The 19,430-nt window shown below is 39.4% G+C and overlaps 2 protein-coding genes across 5 annotated transcripts in view; one reads left to right on the top strand and one right to left on the bottom strand.

The window, feature by feature from the left end:
- Positions 1 to 1,580: 1,580 nt before the first annotated feature.
- AASDH (aminoadipate-semialdehyde dehydrogenase) overlaps positions 1,581 to 19,430 on the top strand; it is a 38,568-nt gene continuing 20,718 nt past the window's right edge. For both annotated transcript variants that reach the window (XM_060012484.1, XM_060012485.1), the window contains exons 1-5: positions 1,581 to 1,826; positions 4,566 to 4,840; positions 4,932 to 5,052; positions 8,168 to 8,493; positions 16,807 to 16,999. In XM_060012484.1, the coding sequence (XP_059868467.1) occupies positions 4,611 to 4,840; positions 4,932 to 5,052; positions 8,168 to 8,493; positions 16,807 to 16,999 (870 nt within the window). In that variant the 5' untranslated portion in view covers positions 1,581 to 1,826; positions 4,566 to 4,610. The remainder of the gene's footprint in view (positions 1,827 to 4,565; positions 4,841 to 4,931; positions 5,053 to 8,167; positions 8,494 to 16,806; positions 17,000 to 19,430) is intronic.
- CRACD (capping protein inhibiting regulator of actin dynamics) overlaps positions 3,413 to 19,430 on the bottom strand; it is a 182,199-nt gene continuing 166,181 nt past the window's right edge. For all 3 annotated transcript variants that reach the window (XM_060012482.1, XM_060012481.1, XM_060012479.1), the window contains one exon: positions 3,413 to 3,890. In XM_060012482.1, the coding sequence (XP_059868465.1) occupies positions 3,827 to 3,890 (64 nt within the window). In that variant the 3' untranslated portion in view covers positions 3,413 to 3,826. The remainder of the gene's footprint in view (positions 3,891 to 19,430) is intronic.

Below are 19,430 nucleotides of genomic sequence, written 5' to 3' on the forward strand. Positions count from 1 at the left end.
AAGCGATTCTGATATAGACAGCTGGGCATTGGCCTAGTGATTGGGGAGTAGAGGACGTAGGATCTAATTGCATACAGGAGGGTAAAAAAGAAGTTGGGTGGGAGTGGATATCTAGGGTTTCTTTACTGTCTCACTGGGTGGATAATGGTGTCATTCCCAAATATAGAAACAAAGAGACACCTTTGAGTGGCCCCTCCCCAAATAAAAGACCCATAGTACAACTTGGTGAAAGTCTCATGGGCAAGTGGAGGTATGTCTTGCTTGGATTACTGCTACAGTTCCTTGCCACCAACACCTAAGGACACGAAAGCATCCTATGCCTTTTCATGTATCGTTTATTGATGCCCGGCTGCCTCCTCAGTCCTTCCCCTAGCCAAAACAAAACCAAAACCCTGATCACTTTGTAACTGAGCAAGGGATCCTGCGTGCGGGGTGCAGAAAGCCAAACTCTTTGACAGCAGGTGTTTGCAGCAAAGTACGGGTTTATTTGCAGGGTGCCAAGCAAGGAAGTGGCAGATAGATCTCAGATCCACCCCATCTTGGTCTTTGAGTTAGGGACGTTTTAAAGGGGAAGAACAAAGAAACTGGGGTTAATCACAGTCTTCTTACATTTCTTAATCATGGTTTTGTGAGTCAGGTTGTCTCCAGTTTATGATTCTGGCCAGGTGATACAGGTCTGTGAGCTCATCTTGCCTTGGAGAAACATCCTGAGTTTGTATGTTAATGATGATGCATGTATCTACAACAGCAATTTTAGTACATTAACGATGTTATCAACAACAGCAGTCTTACTCATCTGACTTTGATTAGTGTTCAGTTAACACAGGATTGAGGTCAGAGGGGACAAGAAAGGGAATACAGTTGTGGAGGGAGAGATTAATCATAAACTCAGTAGGGGGGACTCGGTTTCAATTTCCTCTCTGCTACCCGCACAGTAGCTTTAAAAAATATCACTATTATTGCTGTTGACATTTTAGATAACTAACTTAAACGCCTCCAACTAAAATTCCCTTAAAAACAGATTTTTATTCAGCGTATAGCTTAAGTAACTCTCCTCAGACCTGTTTTCTTTATAGCTGTTTGAAAGTTAAAATTTTCTTAGTTACCGTTTAAATTCATCTCTTCCAATTAAAATGTCAGCCTACTTATGACAGGGACTTCGTTTGCAGGCTTTATTGTTGAACAGTTCCCCACAGTGGAGGGCAGGTTATAAAAAAAAGTCCAACGCATTAAGTCCAGTCACTCTTATTTCACAATGATTTCATCGCTCTTCACGTTAACTCTACGTAATATCTTTATCCCCACTTTGTGAACGAGGAGACACCTGCTTGGAATTAAAGTTTCTTGCCCGGAGTTTCTTGGCAAATATGAAAGGGTACGACTCCAACCGGGTCAACTTCAAAGTCCTTGCAAACCCTGTCCAAATCCCAGCAAGGCCGCACCTGAGATCTGAAACGAGAACCGCCAGCAAAGCAGCCAACACTTCTCTCGCATTGGCTCCGCAGCTCTGGGAAGGGGCGGGGCAGCAGGACGCTGCTTGCCCCGGGTCGCTCGTGCTGACGTCAGCAAGGCGACGGGGAAGATTGCTAGGAAGTCGAGAGCCCGGTGGGCTGCGCGGTGGGCCGGCTTTAAGGTGTTGGTTTATTCGCTGTATGTGAAGAAGTGTTGGGGTTGGATTGTCGGGAGAAGGTCCGGACGGGCTCGGACCTCCCCGCTACCCCCTCACCCCTACGCCTTCTGAGTGGGTCTCGGCAGGAGGCGGTATCCACTGGGGACACGTGCGAGGGAGGCGAAGTACGAAGACGCCTGCGGCTGACTGCGCACAGGTTTGCTTAGCTTCCGGGCAACCGCCGGGCCTCGGAGTTGAATCAGTGGTGTCTGGAGGGATGGAGTGGTGCAAAAGCTGAACTCGACCCGTGTGCTCTCCCCTCACCCTGCCTTAGACCCTCTGCTCCTTATTTCGAATGGAAATAAGCCTACCCTGTCTTGTTAGCGTGGTTTCGAAAAGCAATTGAAAAAATGTGTTGGAAGGTATAAAGTGCATTGTTATTAAACGTAGTTGCTTAGTGAAAGTTAAGAAGCCGGTGGATACGGGAAAAAAAAGTTTTTAGATTATTTATGTCTTTAAAATAGCCAATAACCTGGGAAGAGCCCCTGAGACTTCTGATAACTAAAGTAGCAGCCTCTACAGATACAAAGTAGCAAATATCTTAAAACTTAATGATCCCATTACATATATAATCTGTTTATCAGATTTTGCTTCCCCCCGCCCCCTTCTTATATGGTCCCAGAAATGTTTGGGCATCCAGTTATTATAAAATTCTCTATTGGAGCGAATGTATTTATGATTCAGTTAATGAAAATGAAAACCTTAGACAACAAGAATAGATTTTGCCTTAATTCTCTATAGCAGACACTGGGAAACTGGCAATTAAAAGTTTAAAAACATCTTAATTGTTGTATAGATATGTGTGGCGAATCTTGTAATTTGTCATAAAAAATGACTTTTTTAAAAAGAATTTAATCCATTTTATAATCTTGCCCCTTACTTTGATGTCAAGGGATTTTAGATTATAGTATATTAATTAGATTGTCCTCCTGTGGAAAATTAACTGCTGGATGTGTTTTTGCATTAAAACAATGCTTTTTTTTTTCCGTGTAGACTATAACTTTTTGTTAAAATGCTTTAGTATAATACATTCTGTAGTATAGGCAACTTGTTATTCATTTGGGGAGAGGGAAGCAGAAGGTCCCCTTCTGCACTAACTGCATCTTGCAGAATGGACTCATTCCCATAATTTTAGTGCATGTTATGAAAAGCTTTCCTTATATTTACGTAATGGTCATTTGTGTGTATGAGGAAAGCTTACAAATTTTATCTTGTGCATCACAGAAAGAGCTAGTATTTATAGAAAAGACTGTAAGTACTAAAGTTATTTTATATTTTAAAATTTTGTGTTTAGAAATCATAGCATTTCCAAACCTTATGGGTGTCAGCAGTTATTGGTTCATTTTGCTCTCTTTAGAAATGTTTTATTTTCTGTAATTGATATTGATTAAATGACATGGATGAATCAGTAGGGAAATGAGTTCAAATAAGTATAAAGAAATAAAAAACTTGAATAATTAAAATAGACTGTTTGATAAATCTTATTTGCTTTGAAATCCAGAAAATAAATTTCACAGCGGGAAAACAAAAATCACCTTTACCTTCAAGGAAATACTAGGAGTTGTGAAGTTTTTTTGTTGTTGTTCAGTCATCCCTAAAGTTTCTTTGATGAAATACTGTTTCAGATTTTCCTTTTTTTTAACTTTAAAAAATTATTTTATTTTATTTATTTATTTTTGGCTGTGTTGGGTCTTCATTGCTGCGTGCGAGCTTTCTCTAGTTGCGGTGAGCAGGGGCTACTCTTCGATGTGGTGCTTGGGCTTCTCATTGCGGTGGCTTCTCGTTGCAGAGCACAGGCTCTAGGCATGCGGGCTTCAATAGTTGTGGTGCGCGGGCTCAGTAGTTGTGACTCGCGGGCTCTAGAACGCAGGCTCAGCAGTTGTGGCGCACGGGCTTAGCTGCTCCGAGGCATGTGAGATCTTCCCGGACCAGGGCTCTAACCTGTGTCCCCTGCATTGGCAGGCAGATTCTTAACCACTGCGCCACCAGGGAAGCCCCAGATTTTCTTTGTATAGAATCTGCATTGAGAAGCCCAGAGAATATTGTATTGATACAATACTTTATTGAGTTGTAATACTATATTTAGAGTCTAAATTTAAATGAACTTATTGACAATTTAAAAATCAAACTAGAGGGAATTTCCTGGCGGTCCAGTGGTTAGGACTTGGCGCTCTTGGGGCCCTGGGTTGGATCTCTGGTCGGGGAACTAAGATGCTGCAAGCTGCCAAACAAACAAACCAAACAAAAAAACAAGTGAATAAATATCAAACTAGAGTATGAAGAGCTTCTTAACAATTATAAAAGTGGCTTGCTGTGTTATAATAATAATAAGCACAGTTTTTATATACAGGACTAAAACTGGATGGATGTAAAGGTTTTTTCTCTTCTTTCTATTAGAGGTTGGTTTTGCTTTCACCTAAATTCAGTTCCTAAAAGCAGACTTCATTTGCATTAGTCTTTTCAAAGTTACCATGCAGGATTGTAACCACTTTATTTTAATCAATCTGTAACAACTGAAGAAAAATGAAAAAATTAAGCATGTGGTACTTTAAATTTGCTTTTATTTTGGGTAATTATTTATTATTATTCATTTCTTTTTTACTTTGTGTTCTGTTTTGAGAGAATTCTACATTTCTGCTTGTTTCATCCTCATCTATGTATATACCATTCCCCTCTCAAAGTTTCTTCACCTCTGACAGGGAGTTAGGTTGCTTGTATCAAAATCATTGTTCTCAGCAAAGTTACCATAGACAGTTGGTAGTTCAGAGATTCTTTAACTGTGTGTCTTTGATGTAGTTATTTTTGTGAGGAGTGATTGTATAGAATTTTTTCTCTACTTCCCGCCCCCCAGCAAACTCCCTAAAACTCATTGTCCCCCTAACATTTCTGGAAATAGGTAGAACTCTCTGCTACCAGTGATGTTCAGATAAACTTCAGTGAAATGACTCTTCAGGAATTGGTGCATCAGGCTGCCTCCCGTTATTCGGATAAAATAGCTGTATGTTTTGATGAGTGTAACAACCAACCTCCAGTTTATTACACCTACAAGACTGTGGTTAACGCTGCTTCAGAATTATCAAATTTTCTGCTGTTACATTGTGACTTTCAAGGAATTCGGGAAATTGGTCTCTACTGCCATCCTGGGATAAACTTACCCTCTTGGATTTTAGGGTAATATTTTTTAGAACTAAAAATTTGATATCTTAAAGTAAGATTGTTTTCAAAAGATATTCTGTGCTGACTCTGTACTTTGTTTCTTTAGAATTCTCCAAGTCCCTGCTGCTTATGCACCTATTGATCCAGATTCACCACCAGCATTATCAATTCATTTTATGAAAAAATGTAATCTAAAGTATGTCCTTGTTGAAAAACAGCAAATTAATGTAAGTGTGGGTATCTAAGTTGTTTGTTTGTATTTTTATGTGTTACATTTACTTTTCAATTGAAGGGGTCCCATCCCCTGTCTTGATTTCTAAATTCACTAACTCAGCAAAATTCTTGGTCTCAGCACAGACATTTTGGGTTGGGTGTTTGTTGTGAGGTGTGTCCTGTACATTACAGGATGTTTAGTAACCCCCATGGCCTCATCTAATAATTGCCAGTAGCACCCCCTAGTTGCAACAACCAAAATTGTCTTCAGACATTGCCAAACGTCTCCTGGAGGTACCCTCCACCCCGCATGCTCCACTGAGAACCACTGCTCAATGGCATGGACGTATCTTCTAGCCTTCTAGTATTGTGCATTGTTTTGAATTTACTTTCTCTTTCCAAAGTTGTTTTTATAGTAGGAAACTTTTATAATACTTGATACTTTTATCTTGGTGTTTTTATGGCAACTTACAGTGGTCAGCAACATTAAAGAACTATATCCAAGCTTAGATTTTGAAAAAGAGATTGGCACTTAAACCAGACGTTTCTGGAAAACTAAATTTATTACTTTTTTTTATTTTTAAGTGACTTCCAACCAGAGATCTAGCAAAGAAACACTGCTTTAGGGGCAAGAATTGGTATTATATGTTAAGCAGGGTACCCCATGTTTCATTATTATTTCTTCATTTCTTGCTTATAAAATATTGTTTTACCATGGAGAAAACATTATAGAAACTATATTCAATTTAGCCTATTATTGCCCATTACCTATATGAACCATTTTATATTGGGGGTAACTTAAATGAATTTTACCTATTTGTGTATATGTGTATGCATCTGTATCTGTAATATATAGCAGTAAGACAATTCAAAAGCTTCAGATATTATATGGAGGACTTCCTAGAGAATAATGGGTATTAGAGTAAGGCCTCCAGAAAGAGATGATAAAGTATTAATTTAGTTAATAAATATTTTCTAAGTACACATATATCAGTGTCTGGCCACAGTTTTCTCTTCTGTTCCTCACATTGGTTATTTGTTGATAAGTTAGAAAGACTAAAATGAGGATGTGATATTCATTTTTTTAACAACCTTGGTGAAAGTTTTATAGACAAGGTGGGTGGGTGAATTAATTGTCAATATCAAGCTATTCTTCATAACTGCATATAGGAAGGAGTTGAGTACATAGCAGCAAACCCCACAGAAAGTACCTTGCTTCCTGTTCCATGATTTTGATGATGGTGTAAGTGTTCTTCACTTAACACAGGAACAATCAGTGTATTTATTGAGCATCTACTGTATGCCCATGGTCCACTAGAGTAGTGGTTTTCAGCTGGCCATGATTTTACCTGCCAGGAAACATTCTGCAATGTCTGGAGATATTTTTTATGGTCATGATGGAAAGGGGGTGCCACTGGCTTCTAATGGGTAGAGGCCAGGGATGCTGCTAAAAACCCTACAATGCATAAGACAGTCCCCACAAAGATTTAACTGTTCCAGAATGTCAGTAGTGTTTAGATTGAGAAACTCTGCACTAGAGACAGGGTGTTTGGGAGGGCATTGGTATGTGAAAGCAGTCTAAGATATGATTCTTGCCCTCTAGTTGCTTATATAGTTGGAGAGAAAAGGTTAGTACTTCCCAGGTCTGCATAGTGTGATATTGCCCTAAGTGAAGTATACGTAGCCCAGTAGAGACAGGACAGTTTTAATGGAGGAGGATGGTTTTTGAGCTAGGTCTTAAGAATATGTGGGCCTTAATTTTTTTTACGTTACAGAATATACCACACCTTACACCTAAAACCACAACACAAACACAAACAGAAAACTCCTGGTCCTGGGTTGTGATCTTTTCCTCTCATTTAAATTGATTTCTTTATTGTGAAAACTTGTTATGCTTCATTAAGCTGCTGCTTATCAACCTAGAAAGATATACTCAAAGGAAACTTCTGTATTAATCTATTTCCATCTACCAAGTAACTGAGCCAGAAACTCAGCAATCTTCTCAAGCTCACTCCCTATCCAGAAAGTCATCAAGTCCTATTGATGCTTTCTTCATAGACCCTTTCTGTCTACTTCTGCTGCAACAGACCATTCAGGCCCATATAGCATATCTGAATTGTTATGAAAGGTTCATTAAAGGCTCTCATTTATCAGAGTCTTGCATATAAGTCTCTCCTTGACAAGCAAAGTCTAGTCTGTGCTACTGCCACTTTCTGTTGGATCCCATCACAGGTTAAGGTCTAAACTCCTTGGTGTTGAGTACACAGTTATTAAGGATTAGCATCTCATCTCCTATCAACAGCACTACTTATCTTCTCCATCTTCCCCAATTCTGCAGCTTATTGGAATGCTTACTGTTCTCCATAACACCAGCTTTGTCAGGTCAGATACTGTGTATTGACTTGTTTGTTTAAAGTACCCCTCTTTATTTGGAGAATAGCTATTTATAACACACAAATATTACATATGAAGAATCAATCTCTGACCTTCCAGGCAAGTTAAGTTCAGCCTTCTCTGTTCTCATTCATGTTTTTTTTTTTTTTTTGATTGACTGATTGATTGATTTTGGCTGTGCCGCGGTATGTGGGATCTAAGTTCCCGGACCACGGATCGAACCTGCGCCCCCTGCAGTGGAAGCATGGAGTCTTAACCATTGGACCACCAGGGAAATCCCCTGTTCTCATTCACATTTAAAGCATATTTCATTATTACACCACGTTGCACTGCAGTTGTGTGTTTTTATGTCTCTATTTTAAAGATGAGTTTGAAAGTAAGCACCGCACTTTACTCTTGGAGGTTTCTCATTTATCTTTTTATTCTTGGATATATAGCAAGTACAGTTGACCCTTGAACAACTCAGGGGTTAGGGGCAGTGACTTCTGCGCAGTGGAAAATTCGCCTATAACTTTACAGTTGTCCTTGGTACCCGCATCCGCAGATTCAACCAACCTCGGATATAAGTGGACCTGTGCAATTCAAACCCATGTTCAAAAGTCAGCTGTACTTAAAAAAAAAAAAAGCTATGTTGAATGAGTAAATGAATACTTAATATTCTCTATATATTCTATATAAAAGAGAATGCGTTTTAACATATTAATGTTGTAAAACTTTGTTCCCCATTTAACATAGAAATTCAGATCTTCCTATGAAACATTATTGAACTATGAAACGTTTACAGTAGAACATAATGACCTAGTACTCTTCAGACTTCACTGGAAAAATGTTGAGGTGAGCTTGATGCTAAATAATAGCATAAGAAGAGAGACATATGAAAGAGAAAAAATGACAAAGAGTGTGAATTCTGAGAACAGCAGTGAAGAAAAGTTAGAAGAGCACATGGATGTGAGGCTGAAGCATTGCTTGGCCTATGTTCTCCATACATCAGGCACCACGGGGATACCTAAGATTGTCAGAGTCCCTCATGCATGTATAGTGCCAAACATCCAGCACTTCCGGTAAGTTCTATCCTTAGAATCCTTCTTCAGAACTTGTAATTTAAAGGGAAAAATGAATTTTGAAATACCTGTTCTTTATAACTCTTGTTCCTAAATTGACAGTCCTAAGTACTTGGGTCTCTTGTTTCAGCTATATGTGAACTTTAGCTCTCTTTAGCAGAGTAGGGCTTTACCTGTTTGATCCAGACCTGGAGCCAAACAGCAATCAAATGATATGGCTGGAAGCTTTGCTTCTTAATTATTAGTAAGAAGAGAGGAAACATATTCCTGGCAGAGGTACCTACAGAGGTATGGGAGAAAGAAGGAGTTTGGCTTGCTAAAGTGTACTGGGCAGAGCTGAAGAGTGGGAGGGTAGGAGTCGTATGACCTGAGGGGGCAGGCACCTGGTATGCTCTGTTGGAAAAGTTTGAACTTAATCCAAGGAACCATTAAAAAATTTTGCATTTCATTAAGTTTACTCTTGTAGCATCGTTGAGTTGGTTTTACTGTTATGGGAAATGAGAAATCTCTATAAAGTTGAGATTCTCAACTTTTGAAGAAAGGAGGAAATAGAGGAGGAAGGGAACCAGAGAGGAGTAGGCTTAGAAAATCAGAGGAGGAAACAGAAATAGAAATGGAAACCTCATGGGACACATCTGTAATTTTATGTCATTATAAGTTTTATGTAATTACAATTTTTTTAGTAACCACATTTAAAAAGTAAAAAGTGGGGACTTCTCTGGTGGCGCAGTGATTAAGAATCTACCTGCCAATGCAGGAGACATGGGTTCGATCCCTGGTCCGGGAATATCCCACATGCCGCGGAGCAACTAAGCCCGTGTGCCACAACTACTGAGGCTGCACTCTAGAGCCCTCGAGCCACAACTACCGAGCCTGCATGCCTAGAGCCCGTGCTCTGCAACAAGAGAAGCCATCGCAATGTGAAGCCTGCACACCGCAACAAAGAGTAGCCCCCGCTCACCACAGCTAGAGAAAGCCCGTGTGCAGCAATGAAGACCCAACACAGCCAAAAATAAATTAATTAAAAAAAAGTAAAAAGTGAAATTAATTTTAACAATATATCTTATTCAGTATACCCCAAATATTTTAATATGTAATCAATATAAAAATTTAGTGAGGTACTTTACAATTTTTTTTTTTTAATTTTTAAAATTTTTGGCTGTGTTGGGTCTTCATTGCTGCACAAGGGCTTTCTCTAGTTGCAGTGAGCGGGGGCTACTCTTTGTTGCCGTGAGCGGGCTTCTTGTTGCAGTGGCTTCTCTTGTCGCAGAACGTGCAGGCTCAGTAGTTGTGGCTCGTGGGCTCTAGAGTGCAGGCTCAGTAGTTGTGGCGCACGGGCTTGGTTGCTTTGCAGCATGTGGGATCTTCCTGGATCAGGGATCGAACTGGTGTGGACTGCATTGGCGGCAGTTTCTTAACAACTGTGCCACCAGGGAAGTCCTACATTCTTTTTTATATACTAATTATTTTCAAAATCTAGCACGTATTTTATACTTAAACATCTCTATGTGGACCAGTCACATTGTTAGTGCTCAATAGGCACATGTATCTAGTGGCTACTATATTGGATGCCCAGGTCTAGAAGGAAGGAATGGTTAAATGCTGCAGAGGTATCTACTGTAATTGGCAATCTGTTTTTTTTTTTGGTTTTGTTTTGTTTTTAATATTTATTTTATTTATTTATTTAAATTTTTGGCTGCGTTGGGTCTTAGTTGTGGCATGCACGATCTTCATTGTGGTGTGTGGGATCCTTTGTTGTGGCTCATGGGCTCTTCATGTGGCTTCTCTCTAGTTCTGGTGTGCAGGTTTTCTCTCTCTAGTTGTGGTGTGTGGGCTTCTCTCTCGTTGAAGTGTGCAGGCTTAGTTCCCTGACCAGAGATTGAACCCGCACCCCCTGCATTAGAAGGTGGATTCTTTAACACTGGACCACTAGGGAAGTCCTGACAATCTAGTCTTTAGTGCTTTCACTTCTAATTCCCAGGGCTGAAGACAGTACAGGCTGGAGATAAGAGAATGAGAGATAAGGAAATGGAGACAACAAAAGTAAAGTGTTATTTTCTAGAAACTAGTTTTAATAGAAGAGAAAGGATTCTGGGAGGGTGTAGCTTTTTTGTCTTTGTTTTTAGATGGGAGAGACTTGTAGGCTGAGCATAAAGACCTGGTAGAGAGGATTGGTTAGAAAAATCAAGTGGTAGGAATATGGTAAAGGAGTAAGATACTTTGAGATGGGAGGAGATGATATTTAAAATACTCTCTGTTCTTTAGAGAGCCTTAAAAGAATAAGAGGGATAATAAGTTACATAAATTCTTTATATAATAAGGAATGTTAGAGGAAGTTGATGGATTGTAACTTTAGAAAGAAATAGGATGCAATGTCCTATGCTAACATTATGGGAAGTGAGGTGGGGATGGAGATACAGGCAACTTGAGGAGAGAGGAGCTGATTTGGAATCTAGGAGAGGTGGGAGAGACAGCTGACTAAGAGGCACTGGGCCTAACAGGCAGGAATTGTCTGTAAGGTGAGAGCAAATATGTGCTCAGTGAGGGATGAGGGGCTAATTTGTGAGTAAAGTGTACAGATTTCTTGATAGCTATTTTGTGCTTGAACTTAATGAAATCTATTTGCTTATTAAACCCTTTTTGGTTTACTTTTAGGTTCACAAGTAAGCAAAGTGCTAAATAATTGGATTCTGAAAGATGAAATGTTCAGATATCCAATTTAGAAATTGAAACAGTGATGTTAAATTTTCTATTTGATTTGGACTTAAATCACCAAGCTAGGAAGTACCAAATTTCAGCTGACTCCCCAGATATTATCAGAATAACCTGATAGTAAGATAAAGCTGAGTTTATTGCTTACATTGGCAGGAGAGAATGCTGCCTACCTCCAAGAGTATGATGGTCTCAGAGGGAGAAGGGCAGGATCTGATTTACTGAGATTTTGAAGTAAGGTAGATCTTTTTTTTTTTATTAAGTAATGTATTTATTTTTGGCTGCATTGGGTCTTCATTGCTGTGCACGGGCTTTCTCTAGTTGCAGCGGAGCAGGGGCTGCTCTTCTTTGCAGTGCGCGGGCTTCTCATTACGGTGGCTTCTTTTGTTGCAGAGCACGGACTCTAGGCTCGTGGCCTTCAGTAGCTGTGGCTTGTGGGCTTCAGTAGTTGTGGCTCGCGGGCTTCAGTAGTTGTGGCTCGCAGTTTCTAGAGCACAGGCTCAGTAGTTGTGGTGCACGGGCTTAGTTGCTCCACAGCATGTGGGATCTTCCCAGACCAGGGCTCGAACCCGTGTCCCCCGCATTGGCAGGCGGATTCTTTATTTATGTATTTATTTTTGTCTGTGTTGGGTCTTCGTTGCTGAGCGAAGGCTTTCTCTAGTTGCGACGAAGGGGGGCTACTCTTAGTTGCGGGTTGCGGGCTTCTCATTGCAGTGGCTTCTCTTGTTGTGGAGCACGGGCTCTAGGCACGCGGGCTTCAGTAGTTGTGGCTCGCGGGTTCTAGAGCACAGGCTCAGTAGTTGTGGTGCACGGGCTTAGTTGCTCCGTGGCATGTGGGATCTTCCCAGACCAGGGATCAAACCTGTGTCCCCTGCATTGGCAGGCAGATTCTTAACCACCGCACCACCAGGGAAGTCCCTGGCAGGTGGATTCTTAACCACTGCACCACCAGGGAGGTCCCTAGACCTTTCAATACAGGGGCTTAATTTAAGGATTGGGTAAGGTTTGTGATATAATAATGATGGATTGGTGGAAATAGCAAAGGAACTTTTGAGAAAAGAGGTTCAGAGAGTCTTGCGTTGTAAACCGTTTTTGATGCTTTTGTTAAAGAGATGATTTGGTTTTCATTAATGAACAGTAAAGTTATATGTAACTTCTGTTTTCTTGGTTTAGAATCTCCTAGAATAATAAAACTGTGCTAATGAAGACAATGTAAATAGTAAGTCCTATTAATATAGGCAGTAAACTCAGTAAACTGTGTGAGGGTAAACCTTTTTTGTTTTGTTTTTTTTAGCTGTGACAGTACTACTCTCTGAAAGCAGATTATGGGACTTTGATTTGTTGTTTGTCTTTTGCTTTATTGTTTTATAAGAACATGTGAGAAGAATTGTGTTGTTTATGCCCACAGGCATTTTACAAAGACAGATATAGTATCTTCTGTAGTGATAACATGGAATTGAACTTCCCTTAAAATATTTACTAATCTTTCTAGATTATGCCAAAAAAAAAAAAAAGAAAAAAAAGCTGAATAGCTGTGCATCAAATATATAGTCTTTAGTTGTATAAGCATTTGTGAGCCTTTAGGGTTTTTTTGTTGTTGTTTTTTTGTTTTGCGGTACGTGGGCCTCTCACTGTTGTGGCCTCTCCCGTTGCGGAGCCCAGGCTCTGGACGCGCGCAGGCTCAGCGGCCATGGCTCACGGGCCCAGCCGCTCCACGGCACGTGGGATCTTCCCGGACCAGGGCATGAACCCGTGTCCCCTGCATTGGCAGGCGGACTCTCAACCACTGCGCCACCAGGGAAGCCCTGTGAGCTTTTAGTTTATAAGGAACTATTTTGTTTTTTGTGCACAATTACCTAGTTTGATTGCAGAGTCAGAAATGAAGTGGAAATTTAAAACTCCTTTTGTTTCAGTCAAACAAGAAAAGTAGCTCAGTGAAGTTAAAAAAAAAGTAAAAAAAAGAAAAAAAAAGTAGAACTTTTCTATTATTTTATTGTGGCTTCTTTTTTTAAGCCCCCTTTTACTTCTGGAGCTTGATGACTTAATATAGTACTCTGAAGGAATGCCCAGCAAAACTTATCCTTTTTATATATTTGTTTAGATTATTTATCTTGTTAAATATATTTTTGTAATCATATCTTAAAGAGAACTACATGGACTTCCCTGGTGGCGCAGTGGTTTAAACTCCACCTGCCAATGCAGGGGACATGGGTTTGAGCCCTGGTCCGGGAAGATCCCACATGCTGCGGAGCAACTAAGCCCGTGCACCACAACTACTGAGCCTGCGCTCTAGAGCTCACGAGCCACAACTGCTGAAGCCCTTGCACCTAGAGCCTGTACTCCACAACAAGAGAAGCCACCGCAATGAGAAGCCCGCGCACCACAACAAGGAGTAGCCTGCTCACTGCAACTAGAGAAAGCCCGTGCGCAGCAACAAAGACCCAACGCAGCCAAAAAAAAAAAAAAAAGAACTATAGTTATTTTTCTTGCTGAATTCTCTTCTCAGTTGACCTTCTTAAAATAAATTGTTGGACGGACATCTTTTCTGATATTACATATCTTGGATATTCTGTTGAAATTAAAACAGGAACATACAGTTGTAAAGCCTTTTAAAAATGATATTTAAGTACTATTTTTTTTAGTTGATATTTATGACTTTGTACAAGTTACTTAACCTCCCTGAATTTCCTTTTGCTCCATTTTTAAATGGTGGTAATAACCATATCTGCAACATAGGGTGGTTGGGAAAATGAGAAACAATAAGTTACATATACAGCACCTAAGCCTCAGAAGTAGTAAGCTCAACAAATATTTGTTCCATGCTATCTCTTTTCTTCTTTAAAATCTGTCTCTTTTAACTTTTCCTATACTGGATACTTCTTAAGCTACGTTCTTTAACTTCCAGATTCTCCATGAATGCTTAACACTGCCCACTTTGTTCACAGAATTGAGACCAAAAAAATGATTTTCAGGGCTCAAGCATTATTGAAAGCCTGTTATATGTTCTCCCCTGAATTCTAACTAGGAAACCAGACAATATTTGTGAAGAATAAGTCCATTAAAAATTGAAGTTTGAGTGTAGCTTTTATCGTACATTGATTTTTTTTTTAGCTTACCTGAGACACAAATATATAATTAGATTAAATTATAATCAGATTTAGGGCTTCCCTGGTGGCACAGTGGTTAAGAATCCACCTGCCAGTGCAGGGAACATGGGTTCGAGCCCTGATCCGGGAAGATCCCCTGTGCCATGGAGCAACTAAGCCCGTGCGCCACAACTACTGAGCCTGCACTCTAGAGCCTGCGTGCCACAACTACTGAGCCTGCGTGCCACAACTACTGAAGCCCGTGTGCCTAGAGCCCGTGCTCCACAACAAGAGAAAACACTGCAATGGGAAGCCCGTGCACCGCAAAAAAGAGTAGCCCCCGCTTGCCGCAACTAGAGAAAGCAGCACAGCAGTGAAGACCTAACGCAGTCAAAAATAAATAAAACAGGGGGGAGAAATGATCTTTTACAGTGGAGGAGGCATTCACATCTTTGAGTAGGCTTGGTTAATGTGTAATGTAGATGCACGCTGCACAGTTGGAAAAGAGGTGGGAGAGACCCAAACAGACACAGGGAATTTTATGTTTAAATTTTCTTCTCCCGCCTTAAAACGTAAATTTTATTTCATCACTTTTTACCCTCTTAGGGTTCTTTTTGGCTGGGTCTGAGAATTAGATTGACAAAAGAAAGGTCAATGGAAGAAAAGCATACATTTAAGTATAACAAGTTTTATGTGACACAGGATCCTTCATAAGGAATGACCCAAAGAGATGACAAGACTATATTAGGTTAAACAAAGAGAGGCAATTGTGGAAAAGTGACTAAACTGTGTGGGGAGGCTAAAGGAAGATAAGAATTATTTTAACCAAGTCTGTTTTGTATAGAGTTCTCTTGCTTTCAGCGTCTCATCCTTGATATTAAGAATATTACTTTCCTTCTGGTATAGGGAGGACATCTTTCATGTGGGAATTTCATCTGCCTTTATGAAAAACAGGAAGGTCAGAGTGTTTTTGTTTTGCTGTTTTTCAAGTGCATTTAACTCAAAATGGTCAATATACCAGAGCTGCATATTTTGGGATAGCATGTTCTGAACTCCATCATTAAATGCTTAAAGTTGGGGCTTATCTACCTAACTTAGTAGGGGAAAGGGAAGGGAAGAAAGGCTTCTATGGGAAATACAAATTGGTTTCTTTAGGAAAGACAAAAGCAGATAAGAAGCTTTGTGGTAATGTTGGCCTATGCATATGAGGGTAGTTTCATCCTGTCATCAAGGCCATAAAACTCCCCAGTAGAGGGGGTTTATGGTAGGTTTGCTCTTGGTGTACTTTTGGGAGTAAAAGTCACCCTGAAGATGGAATTTATGGTAGTCTCATTCCCCAGAAGTTTCTGCTATCAATCAGATAAGGGAAGCTCCAGGAAGGCTTCTTTCTGCATCTGTTGAATCCAAAATGTCTTCAGCTTAAAATAATCTTCATACCAACCCTGGGGTTCCAAGTGGGTGCCCACAATACCATACTTGAAGATATTTTGAAGTTAAGGTAATCCCTGCTTTTAGATAGAATGAATTTTGTGTCTTTAAATTGAAGAGTGTTATAGGCTCATCGCTGACCATCCATGCTCTATAATACCCTTATCACATATATTCTGTTCTGCTCTTTGTTGAGTTACTGAGAGAAAATGCCAAATAGTGGGAAAAGGGAGTCAGAGGTCTCTATTAATCATCATTCAATAAGTAGTATAGAATAAGTCAAGATTCTACCTGAAAAACAGAACTGGGAGTATATATCAGAGATCTATTACAAGGAATTCGCTTACACTTGTGGGGCTGGTAAGCAAGACTGCAGTTCATTGGGTAGACAATTAGGGGTGATTGTGAACAGACTGGAATCCCATGGGCATGTGCTTGTCCACAGGCAAGTCAGGAAAGAGGATCCAGGGGAAAGGGAGAGTAATTGCTGAACTAGCTAATTGCTGATCCAGCTGCTGTTTGGAGTCTCTTCAGAGAACGCCTAAACACTCTCTTAAAGGCCTTCCAACTGAGTAAATCCAGCCAATGCAGGATAACCTCCCTTTTGATTAAAGTCAGTTTATCAGGGACTTTAATCATATCTACAAAATCCCTTCACAGCAGCACCTAAGCTAGTGTTTGATTGAATAAATGGGAGAAGGTGTATGTGCTGTCAAATGACAGCTGTCCGCCTTCTGTCCTCCAACTGTCTAGAGAGAATATCCCTTGTCTTCTACCCTAACGGGAAACACACTATCAATAGAAAGGGAATTCTGAGGACTGTAATTCAGTCCAGTCAAGTTGACGCATCAGAAGGGCATCACATATGATAAAATACGTCATGGTAAAAAGTGGCTTTACTTTAAATGGCTTTTAATCCTTATATTTATAAAGAAGAGTTCTAGAATTAATAGCGCTGTTTTGGTTAATCTAAGAGAAAAAAAAATCTGGCCAACATCTGGAAACTTAATGGTTATAAATACTTCTTTAGGATATGTGTTTACTAAATGTTAGGCATTTCTCATAATTACATTCTGTTTTGCCTTAGGGTGCTTTTTGAGATCACTCAGGAGGATGTTTTGTTTCTGGCTTCACCTCTGACCTTTGATCCTTCTGTTGTGGAAATATTTGTTGCTCTATCAAGTGGTGCCTCTCTGCTTATTGTACCAACTTCTGTCAAAGTGCTCCCATCAAAATTAGCTGCTGTTCTCTTTTCCCATCACAGAGTGACTATTTTACAGGTACATTTTAGTAGCAAATGAAATGTTTTGTTTTTAATTATTCAATATTTTAAGTGTGTTAGAGAATATTTTATATTCCTGTAGCTCTTTACAATGGATTAATGATAATCTAGTTAGAATGTCAAGGGCTGTCTTCCTGATGATGTCGTTTGTTTGAGAATGAAAAAAATCAGTTAATTCTGTCTAGAAAATTCTTTTACTATACACTTTGTACATACTATAATAACTAAGGGAACTTTTACTCAAATCCGTTGGGATATGCCTCTCTTGTCTTAAAGTTTTGAGTTTATTGTGTTTCCCACTAAAAACTGCTTTAAATAAGTTAAATTATAATTGACTTAGAAATTTAGATTTTCTGATTTTTACATCGGTATGTTTTATATTAACCTAAAAAATGTATTTTTTAAGTTTGGCATTTTTGAAGATTTAAAGAATATATATGTGAAAGTATGTGACTTGTACTCTAGCCTTAAGATATAACATTGCAAGTGGTTAATGAAACTAGAGAGAATTAATAAAATTATATGCATATCATGATAAATGAAAATTTTTTTAAATGAGACTTGAGAGGATGTTAAATTTCTTCCCAGAGACAAAATTTGATGCTGACTTTCTTTTTAGGAAATGTGTTTTCCATCCTATTAAAAAAACCATTATATATAAATGAAATGAGTATAGCAATACAGTTTTGCTAGGTATCAGTGGTATAAATTCTCATCTGTTGGTGAATCATTCTATGAATCTGGGCAAGATTTTAATAATACAACTTTTAGGGGCTTCCCTGGTGGCACAGTGATTGCGAGTCCGCCTGCCGATGCAGGGGACATGGGTTCGTGCCCTGGTCTGGGAGGACCCCACATGCCGCGGAGCGGCTGGGCCCGTGAGCCATGGCCGCTGAGCCTGCACGTCCGGAGCCTGTGCTCCGCAATGGGAGAGGCCACAACAGTGAGAGGCCCGTGTACCGCAAAAAAAAAAAAAAATAAATAAATAATACAACTTTTATTTTCCTGTAAAATTCAAGGAGAATAATTTTTCAGGGAATATTTGCTAAGTACCTTAATAGGGTCTTATACCTCTTTAAATCTGACCCCCTTGCTTAATGTTAAAACACAATCTCAGATAAATTTACTTTAGCAGTGTTTTTTTTAACTTTTCTGGGATCATAGATCCTTCTGAGAAATGGATACACATTTACTAACTCTGTTCCCAAAATACAGCAAATTTTGCATATAGTTTCATTGTGATTTTATATAACTCACAATACATATTTACTTGGAATATTATGAGCAGATCACATTTGACTTGGTTTGAGTAAGGAAGAAAAGCACAAAAGCTGACAGGCTAACCTTTCTTTTGTATAAGACACATGTCTTATAGTGAATTTTTGCTTTATTTTATTATCATCGTTCATCTTTTCCCTCCAGAGTCAATTTCTTACCAAATAATATGTAAGTCATCATGGATATATATATATATATATATATATATATATATATTTTTTTTTTTTTTTTTTTTTTTTTTTGCGGTACGCGGGCCTCTCACTGTCGTGGCCTCTCCCATTGCGGAGCAGAGGCTCCGGACGCGCAGGCCCTGCGGCCATGGCTCACGGGCCCAGCCGCTCCGCAGCATGTGGGATCTTCCCGGACCAGGGCACGAACCTGTGTCCCCTGCATCGGCAGGCGGACTCTCAACCACTGTGCCACCAGGGAAGCCCTATATATATTTTTTTAAGAGCTTCTTGTACAGATTTTATTTACAAATAACCTTGCCCAAACCTAATTGGATATTAAGCAAGGATCTTAAAAGCTCTCAAAGAGAATACATGCTACTAAAGTTTTGAAAATTGGAAAAAATAGAATATCTTGAGTTACTGCGGGAGAGAAAGGCCCCAAAGTGAGATGGACTAAGCTTTTGAGGAAATTAAGAACCTCTTTATCTCAGGAATAAGAGTTTTCTCTTGCGAAGAAAGGGCCAGTATTTGGTTTCTTACAAACCTAAAGTATATTTGGGAATTTTTTGCATACTCTGGGTAACAAAGTTATATTATTTAAACTTGATGCCTTTTAAAAGTGAAACCTTTTAGTTAGAGCAAAATCTTAGGTTGCTATCTACCAAAGTGTCAACATAAGTGTTTTTCGTTTTTACATAAATTTTTACTTAGGCAATCTGGAAGAAAACTATAACATTTTCTATCACTTTTTTCTGTTATTTGCTAAGTCCTGTTTCCCTATGCCTAAGATGATTTGGTAGCAAAGGATGTTGAGTTGTCCTGTGCCAATAAATTGATGATTTCAGTTTATGAGTATCCGAAAAGTGTTACTATGCTTTACCTTGCTGAATATTCATAGTTGTGCATTCATTTGTAGAGTTCAAAGTTGAAATTATCCTTAACACTAGAAATTAGGCCAGAATGTTTCAGATTTGCTTTACT

Source organism: Delphinus delphis, chromosome 5 (assembly GCF_949987515.2).
Source record: "Delphinus delphis chromosome 5, mDelDel1.2, whole genome shotgun sequence".
Taxonomy (NCBI): Eukaryota; Metazoa; Chordata; class Mammalia; order Artiodactyla; family Delphinidae; genus Delphinus; species Delphinus delphis.